At 34.4% G+C, this 10,573-nt stretch overlaps 1 protein-coding gene across 1 annotated transcript in view; it reads right to left on the bottom strand.

Annotated features, from left to right (window-relative positions):
- PCDH15 (protocadherin related 15) overlaps positions 1–10,573 on the bottom strand; it is a 591,153-nt gene that overhangs the window by 511,729 nt on the left and 68,851 nt on the right. The window contains exon 6 of the mRNA XM_017861934.1: positions 7,836–8,006. Within this exon, the coding sequence (XP_017717423.1) occupies positions 7,836–8,006 (171 nt within the window). The remainder of the gene's footprint in view (positions 1–7,835; positions 8,007–10,573) is intronic.

Consider the following 10,573-nt stretch of genomic DNA (forward strand, 5'->3'; position numbering starts at 1 on the left):
AATAAGTAATTATACACACAAACATATACGTGTGTGTGTGTATATATATACACACACACATACACACACACACACCCTTCACATATGCACCTTTACAGCCAATATACTTTAATTGAGGCTGAGAGGGCAAGAGCCATGATTGCTCAGATTTGTATTCAATGACTTATTACATAATAAACATTTTTTGAAAATTTGATGAGTTAATTCAATTCAAAATATGCAAAAAGTATTGGGCCCAGCACGGTAGCTCAGGCCTATAATCCCAGCACTTTGGGAGGCCCAAGCAGGTAGATCACCTGAGATCAGGAGTTTGAGACCAGCCTGACCAACATGGTGAAACCCCATCTCAACTGAAAAAATACAAAAATTAGCCAGGTGTGGTGGCACATTCTGGTAGTCTCAGCTACTTGGGAGGCTGAGACAGGAGAATCGCTTGAAAACGGGAGGTGTAGGTTGCAGTGAGCCAAGATCGTGCCACTGCACTCCAGCCTTGGTGACAAAGCGAGATTCCATCTCAAAAAAAGAAAAAAAAAAAATACTGTATATCTACTATGTGAAGCCAATGGGTTTCAAGTTAGGATATAATGACAAGAGAAGTTTAAAGAACTCATAGTGTAGTGAAAGAGAAACATTCACAGTAAATGAACACATTGTAATGAAGAGTTTAATATTTACAGTAGGAATAAATGGGGTCACAAAGAGAAACTATTAGTTTTGAAGGTCTATCATTTTAGGTTAACTGATATGAAATTTGAATAACAAATATGTGCTTAACATATGAAACAGAGAGAAAGTAGGGTAATTCTCAGAGAAGTTCAGGGTCATATGTGATGTTCTGTGTGCCTAGACAAGTTGTACTATGTGTTAGAAGAGATGGGACTGGAAAGTGGTCAGATATAAAGTTACTTTGAATGATATGATAAAAGCCGTGGAATTCATTTGGTGTATGATGAAAACACTGAACCTTTTAAACATCAAAAAATCAGATCAGAATTGTATCAAAACAAAACAAAACAACTTTGGCTTTATTGTGATGGTGGTTAGAGGAGTGAGATACTGGAGGCTGGATACCAAGTTTAGAGAATTTCTTTAAATAGATGTTTTGACGGTGTAAATAGACAAGTGTCAAACAGATTTGAGTAACAGTGTCTAGGTAATGTAGAAAATGTCTTTGGAGATTGATTGAGTTTGGAATGGAGGTCACTGAAGTCTAGGTTTAAATCAATAATGACCCCAGGAGTAACAATGCGTAGCAAGTACGGATGCATTAGAATTGAATAGAAAGAATAGTGAGGCATCTGTATCTGCTGGAAACACAGTTAAAAATATCCAGAAAAAGATGAGAAATGCAAACTTGGAACTCAAGACAGATTTCAAGTGAGAAGACTTATCTACAACAAATACTTAATCCCTATTTGAGGAAAAACAGAACTCTATAGAGGTTTGCTCAACTCAATCGTAGTTAAAACAATAATGAAGAAAAAAAGAATTACAAAAGAGAGAAGCCTTGCAAATCTTTAAAATTTAATCATAATTTTAAAATAAATTTCAAAATAAATAAAAGCCATCAAAGATATAAGAGGTGAAATCCAAGGCCACCGAGGGAATGAGGAAAACCAGTACTTCCATAAAAAACACAAGAGAGGAGAGAGTTCTCAGACTGTAAGATATTTAACGTGAGGCTAGGCCAAGAAGAAATGGTACGTGGTGTAGATCACAGAAAATCACCATTACTTTTCTGATAACTGAGAAAGCTTCCCTGGAGGGAAAGAGTACCACAGATAAACAAGAGAAGTTGTTTTTGACATGAAAGCTAGTTTTTTTTATGACAAAGATTGCAGTTGAGGTGTTTGTCACTAGAAATTATTGGGATCCAATCCAAGAGTTTTAAATAGGGGAGAGAAAAGATGACTATGTTTAGTGAGCAACTGATGTTGAAATACTGATAACCACATAGTGCAATAATTAAAGGAAGGTGTACACAGTAAATACATAGATTCTATGTCAATATATCATTCATTTTTCTGTCCAGGGATATATTACACTGAAAAGAAAAAAAAAAAAAGCAGCCAACCAATCAAGCCAACACATAAATGTATGCTACTGTTCAATTGAAAAAATGCACAAGGATTTATCATGGTTTTATCTGTGCTTCATTAGAAAATAAAGCCAAGGATTTTATACTCCAAATTCTACAGACCTTTTTCATAACCAGAAAACCTAAACTTTACAGACATAATAACTTTAAGAAAGTCAGAAATTAGGAATAAATATACATAATAATATGTTTGGGTAATAATTTATTTCATCCTACTTGCTCAGCATCCTCAATTAACATAGTTTGGCATACCTTAGGGTGCTATAGAAATGTAGCAAATTAATAATAAATTAGAAGAGTACTATGAATTGCTGTATACCTTTGTAACATCAGATGTATTTATGTGTTCAATATAATATTAATCTTAGTGTTTGTGAAAACATTAATTTGCCAAAGAGAGTTGTTATATTGGAAAACCATGTAATCTACATTTATAAAATCAGTGCATTTCTAAACAAGTGACTTTAAATTTTGATATAAAGCAGAATTTTATTTTTATTATATCATAATACATGAGATAAATTTATTAATAGACTATATTTTAAAAAGATTTTCTGAACCGACAAATCCTGCATGTACTATAATGGGGTTAAGAATGGTTTCTCAAGTCAAGAATACCACCAAAGTAAGGAAAATTTCACATCAACATAGGTGAACAGGTGGCAAGTCTTTTAAAATTTGAAGAATTCCTTTAAGAAAGGATCAGTAAGTATACAAGTCAATATGTCCTGTTTAGCTGACATTAATGGTTAGTTATCTCAATCTGGAGAGCAAGATCTTATTGAAATTTCATGAAATTTTAGCAGAATATATAAAGGGAAATAGAAAAAGAGAAAATCAAAAAGAATAAAAGTACAGACATAAACACAGTAATTTGAATGTGAAGCTCAAAACTAACTCCGGTTTTATACCTAGTGTTCCAGAATGAATTCAAAGTAACAATGTACATAAAAACCTGATGCCAGTACTAAGGGTGATTTTATTTGCGAAAGATTGCCACAATAATATTTTCTTTTCCATATGTTTTTCTTATAATGTGACTTGGACACTCCTCATATAGGGAGGTGGAGTAGGTTTCTACCCCTTGAAACTGGCAGAAATTTGACTACAGCAGAACTGACACTGCAAATTCTAATTTCTGAAAATTTCTGTCTAATTCCCTTGGGAAGCTTGTTATGACAATCCACTGTCTTGCTGTGAGGAAGCTCCAGCAGCCTATAAGAGGCTTAACTGAGGTGAAAATGAAGCCTTCGTCTACAGCCCTGGATGAGCACTAGCCAACAGCCAAAATCAACTTGGTAGCCATCTAAGTTAATCATCATGAAAGTGGCACCCAGCCCTCAGTTAAAGTGCCACAGCTGATGCTGCATGGAGCAAAGATAAAGTGTTTTCTCAAGTCTTGCTAAAATTGCAGCTTAGTGAGCAAATTAAATGATTGCAGTTTGAACCCACTAAGTTTTGGTGGCCTGTTGTACAGTGACTGATAATCTGACCAAATGTCTAGGTTTACAAGTAAACACATCTATATTTTTGTACATGAAATTAAAAAATAAATATTTGCCATAATTACTTAAATGTGTAAATCTTAAATTCTCATTTTTTTCAAAGTATGTTAAGGAATGGCTCAATCAGTTAAAAATGATAAAAGGATCAATATTGAACATTCTGGAATTTCTTCCATAATATTTAATTCAAAAAGCATGGTTTTAAAAGAAAATACAAGAATAATTGTTCAGAAAGCTATTTATTGATCTTCAAACACCTCCTTTTTCACCAGCAAGAATCCACCATCCTCAGGATCCCTCGTGCTCTTTGCCCAAATACTACTTTACAAAGGATTCAGAGCATAAAAAATTTCTTGACTTAATTTCTTTACCATTAGTTCATTGCTTTCCTTATGTTAGGATATGTAATATTTAATATTGGATTGGGTTTGTCATCCAAAGACTGGATAAGTTTTATCCTTGGACTAGTTCTCCTTTGAGTACTGATACTTAAAATATGAATATTATAGTACAACAAGGGAGAGAGTGAGGCATTCTGATCAAAAATTTGCCCATACTCTCTGAAAATACTTTTGGATATAAATATTTTTCAACAACTACATCCACCTACAGAGTGAATCTCCAACTTAACCCAGGCTGACAGAGCCAGAAAAAAAAAAAAAAAAAAACTATCAATTTTTGTGTGTAGAGCCAGGACTCAAATGTATCTTAATTTTATTTACTCTTACCAAATTATATGTATATCTATATACTTAAACTGTCTGCCAAAAATGTTTTTGTGTATATTCAACATATTCAACCAGTTAATATTTGTGCAGAGCTTAGCATAGTTCATTACAAACAGAACATTCTATACAAACTCTAGACATTATGATCACTTATGTTATTACCCCAAATTGAAAGTATAGTCTGGTCTCTAGCACTAAACTGCATAGGAATGAGAGAGATGTTCAGTCTGTAATATGGAGAGGAAAGGAAGTTCAATGATCCTTAATAAAATTAAATTCGTACACTCTGCTTTTCAAGCAGCAGCTTCTATCTTCCTTTACTTTCCTCAGTGAACTACTAGTAAACAGTCTCATTGAATTGGATTATTGTGGTCTCAATATATACCTTCTCTTGGGGTCCCACTGTACACTAGCTAAATATATTAACTCAGAAACATAAATTAATACTAAAAATATTTTCTTTTCCTTTTTTATATTTAAAGGGATTTTAATTGGAAGTGCACACACACACACACACACACACACGCAATCCAGAGTGCCATATTTGTATGGGGATGATTGAAAAAGATTATTATCAAGTATTAAATATCTGTTTCAGCATATTATTATTTTTACACTATTGTCTTTCCAAATAGAAATATTTGAATGAAAAAAATGCACATTTTAATACCAGCCCAATATACTTGAATCTTACACATGTTTAAATTTCATGTGCAAAAAATGATTAGTCATAGAGCAAGCCCACCCTCTTGTAGAAGTTTTTAAAAATGTTAATGCCAGCCTAATATACTTTAACCTTACATGTTTAAGTTTCATGCACAAACAATGATTAGTCATGGAGCAAACTCACCCTCTTGTAGATATTTTAAAAGATAAATAAAAACAAAACTTTAAAAAAAAAAAAAGAGTTATATTTTAGGTTCAGGGGTCCATACGCAGGTTTGTTACACAGGTGAACTCATATCATGTTGTATAGATTAGTTCGTCACCCAATGAGTAAGCCCAGTACCCAAAAGTCATCTTTTCTGCTCCTCTGTCTCCTCCCACCCTCCAACCTCAGATAGACCTCAGTGTCTGTTGTTCCTTTCCTTCTGCTCATGAGTTCTCATCATTCAGCTCCCACTTACATGTGAGAATACATGGTATTTGGTTTTCTGTTCCTGTGTTAGTTTGCTAAGGAAATTAGCCTCCCACTCCATCTATGTCCCTGCAAAGACATGATCTCATTATTTTTATAGCCGTATAATATTCCATGTGGTATATGTACATCATTTTCTTTATCCAATCTGTCATTCGTGGACATTTAGATTGACTCCGTGTCTTTGCTATTGTGAATAGTGTTGCAATGAACATTCATGTGCATGTGTCTTTATGGCAGAATGATTTATATTCCTCTGGGTATATTCCCAGTAATAAGACTGCTGGGTATATTCCCAGTAATAGGACTCCTTTTAGCTCTTTGAGAAATTGCCACACTGCTTTCCACATGGCTGAACTAATTTACACTCCCACAAACAGTGTGTAATTGTTCCCCTTTCTCTGCAACCTTGCCAGCATCTGTTATTTTTTGACTTTTTAATAATAGTCATTTTGACTGACTGTGCAATGGTTTCTCAGTGTGGTTTTGATTTGCATTTCTCTAATGATTAGTGATGTTTAACTGTTTTTCATTGTTTTATTGGCCACATGTATGTATTCTTTTGAAAAGTGTTCATGTCCAAAAAAACCACTTTTTAATGTTTTTATTTAATTATTATAAATTTAAATTCCTCATAGATGCTGGATATTAGACCTCTGTCAGATGCATAGTTTGCAAATATTTTCTCCCATTCTGTAGGTGGTCTGTTCACTCTGTTGACAGTTTAGTTAGCTGTGCAGAAGCTCTTAAGTTTACTTAGATCCCATTTGTCAATTTTTGCTTTTGTTGCAATTGCTTTTGCTGTCTTTGTTACAAAATCTTTGCCTGTGCCTTTGTCCTGAATGGTATTGCCTAGGTGGTCCTCCAGGGTTTTTTCTAGTTTGGAGTTTTACATTTAAGTCTTTAATCTATCTTGAATTGCTTTTTGAGTATGGTGTAAGGAGGGGGTCCAGCTTCAATCTTCATATGGTTAGCTAGTTCTCCCAGTGCCATTTACTGAATAGGAAGTCTTTTCCCATTGCTTTTGTCAGCTTTGTCGAAGGGCAGATGGCAGTAGGTGTGCAGCCTTATAAAATTGTATTTGTCATCATTACTTTTACCAGTTCTTTCAAAGAAAATTTTTATGTTCACCATCGTTAATAGTTGGTGGGTTGTTTTTGCTGGGATTCGACAAAATAACATAATGGCATATAACTTTAGGGAATCTACATCTATTTTGTCTAGTCAAATTCTGATTAGCCTTTTTGTCTGCAAAAGTACTTAATTTGGCTGAAAACATATTTTTTATCCAATGCACATAAGATTTATTTATTTTTCTCTCCAGCTTTTATTCATGCAGGTTAACTGGACCAGTGAACTGTGAGAAAAACCAATAGATGTATTAATATTATAACATTGGATACGCACTCTTTGGCTTTACATGTAGAAGGCATTCCTGTTCTATTCCTCAAAATCTCAAATAGAGGACCCTCAGAACTGCAGTTCTCATGTGCTTTGAGGAAAAAAAGTCAAATAGCTTCCAACAAATTCTAACACTTTGAGTCATTTTGGGAACCCAGAGAGCTGATTGCTTTCCAGGGAAATAGCAAAAATATTGGTTAAATGGTTAAATCCTAGACCACTGAATTTTTTAAAACAGAATCTGTGTATACACACACACACACATACACAAATACACCTTTTAGGGGAGAAATTGATATTTTTTCCCCAGCAGGATATCCATTTGTCTTAAAATTCTTATTCTTAGGTATGTACATCAATCATCTAGGGAGGTCCAAGGTGTAAAATCCAAACCGACAGAAGTTTATAGCTCCATTAGCATTTATCAAAAATATAGGATTAAGCGTAGAAAATATGTATTCATGCTTCACCTTTCTGTATCTTTACTTTAAGAGGTAAGTATTTGTATTCAGTATTTGTTAACTCCTACCTTCAAACAGCCAAACATAATCTCCAATAACATTTCAGAATTCTACTGGGCCAAATGTGTATCCTATTGACCTGTGTGTTCTGTGACTTAGTATTGCATGTTTAAACATGAATTTAAGAAAATGCTGCAGTGGTTATTTGGAGTTTTTCAGAATGGCTAGTGAACTCCTTGGTGATTTATTGGTAAAAAATAAAAATAAAATAACCATGTTGGACTGTTGTTTCATAACATACTTTCTACCTTGTAAATTATATAATTACTCTTTGTGTTAAAAATGTATGCATACTCCCTGAAAATAGTTTTGGACGTAAATATTTTTCAATGTGCATATAGTGAGTTTTGTTATTATAAATTATATGTCTGCAAAATATTTGAACACGATCCCATTGGGTTTTAAACCATGCAAATGAAGGGAGAAAGATAAGAGCATATTTACCGGAGTTCTCAACTCAGGTATGGCAGCTTGATAAGTGAGTGGACGGCAATCACGAGTGTTTGGCACAAGGACACAAGGAAGAAACATTGGACCTAAGTCATCTCCATCCAGAACATCCACTGTGAGAGTAGTGGTGGTGGTTCGCCTCTCGTTCAGATTTTGGGCACGGTCCTGTTAGAGAGAAAAACAAACAACAGGTAGTTTATAGAAATTAGGCACAATGGCCAGGAGCAGTGGCCCACACCTGTAATCTCAGCACATTGGGAGGCCAAGGTGAATGGATCACTTGAGGTCAGGAGTTTGATACCAGCCTGGCCAACATGGTGAAACCCCGTTTCTACTAAAAATACAAACATCTGGGTGTGGTGGTGGGCATCTGTAGTCCCAGCTATTCGAGAGGCTGAGGCAGGAGAATAGTTTGAACTTGGGAAGCAGAGGTTGCAGTGAGCCAAGATCACGCCACTGCACTCCAGTCTGGGCGACAGAGTGAGACTCAGTCTCAAAAAACAACAACAAAAAAGAAATTAGGCATAATGTAGACTTAGTTTTCATTAAAAAAAGATTGATAAATTAACTTGCTTAAACCAACAGTTTTAAGTGGTGAAGCTAGGATGTAAACTGAGATCCAATTGTCATCAAAGCGACTTTCTTGAAAGTATGTTACAGTAGTTAAGCTTTTATATGTTAGGCCTTTACCTAACAGCTCACATTACTAGACAGTCTAACCATAAAGGTCACTGTCATCTTATTAGAGCACTTACTTTAGAAACGTTGTAACTGTAAATTCTTTCTCTGTGCCTCTGAGATGTGAATCTTTTATAAGCTTCTTGCCAGTTTTAAAGACCCATGTTTTTCACGACCTGTGGGCCATCTCTTTGAAATGTAATAGTCAAGGAAGAAACCCCTATTTCCCAGTTTCTGTGGGAGGGTAGGAGCCTGACTTTCTTTGGGGACTTGTTCCAATTTCTAAAACTACTTTCTGTCAGGAAAATTCAAGGAAGTTTATTTTCCTTTGGGAACACCAATTAGTAAACACACCTGACCTGTGAATCCCCCTACACCCAAGACCACTGGAGCATTTAACTTCTCTCTAGCCATTCTTTCTATTAGAGTTCAGTTCAGATCTAGTCTGTATTCTGGTCTCCTCTATTGCAATAGCTGTGAATACAGTCTTCCTTATCATTTAACTTTGTCTAGTGCAATGTTGCATTGTTACTAACTAAAATCCAAAATTTCTTCAGATTTCCCTAGTTTTTACTTAATGTCAGTTTTCTGTTTCAGGATCCCAATCAAGATACCAGTTTACATTCAGTCATAATGATTACTTAGGCTCATTTTGGCTGTGACAAGTTCTACGACTTTTGTTTTTGATGACGTTAACAATTTTGAGTACTAGATATTTTGCAGAATGTCCCTTAATGGGTGTTTATCTGGTGTTTTCCTCAAGATTCAACTGGACTTACATGATTTATATAGGAAAACCACAAGTCAAGTGCTATTTTTGACACATTTATCAATAGTATATTATTAATACGACTTATCACTGTTGTTAACTTGAACCTGGTTGAGGCCATTTCTAATCAGTTTTCTCAACTATAGCATTACTCTTTCTTGTTTCCCTTTCCATTTCTTTAGAAGGAAATCACAATGGATAACACACACTTAAATAATGGGTAGTAATTGTATTAGAAATGCAAATTGTTTCTATTTATCTGAAGAACGTTTATCATAGGACAGAAGAAAATAATATTGGACCTAAGTCATTTCCATCCAGAACATCCATTGTTGAGGGTGATGGTGGTAGCATCATTCATTACACAGAATCTGGAAATGTTTTTACTTTCATAGTATTCAGTTATTATTTTGAAGAACTACTATGCTTTTCTGTATTTTTGAATTCTATTTTGTACAACATTGAAAATATACTTACATGCATGCTCATGTAGCACTATTCACAACAGACAAAAGTTGGCAAAAGCCCACATATTTATCAATGAATAAATGGATAAACAGATAGTGGCATGTACATACAATGGCATATGATTCAAGCATAAAAGGAAATGAAGTCCTGATATATACAACAACATGAATGAGACTTGAAAACATCATATTTTCAAATAAAGAAGCCAGACAAAATATAAGGTCACATATTATATGATCCATTTATATGCAATATCTGGAAACAGTAAACAAATTGGTGGCTACAGGGAGCTGGGGAGGGGATATGAGAAGCAACTGCATGAGTGGTGCCAGATCTTTTTGGAGTGATTAAATGTTTAGGAACTGGATAGAGGTGGTGGTTGTACAATACTGTGAGTGTACCAAATGCCATTGAATTGTTCACTTTAAAATGGCTAATCTTATTTTGCTTATTTATGTTAAATATTTTTAAAAGTAATTATACTAACAGACCTGTATTTTATTTTATTTTGTTCATAAAATGTCTTCCTTTGTGACAGTTCCCAGACATTAATATTTGCTTTCCAATTTAAAAAAAAAAATCCCTCTTCTTAAGCTTGGTTAATAGTAGATTTTAGTTAAACTCATTCCCAATCTGGTTGCTCAAAAAAAGTTGTAAAGCAATGCTTGAGGGTAAAGTTTTAGGAAGTACAAATTTCTACTGGTGGAATTTTGTAAGTACAACCTTGTCTAGAATGCAATAAATTTGTGGTCCCAGGATTCTTTGATATTTTGATACAGTATAAGATAGACTGTGACAAAATTATAGTTAAAAAAAC

This window comes from Rhinopithecus bieti, unplaced genomic scaffold (assembly GCF_001698545.2).
Source record: "Rhinopithecus bieti isolate Rb0 unplaced genomic scaffold, ASM169854v2 scaffold_61957, whole genome shotgun sequence".
NCBI lineage: Eukaryota > Metazoa > Chordata > Mammalia > Primates > Cercopithecidae > Rhinopithecus > Rhinopithecus bieti.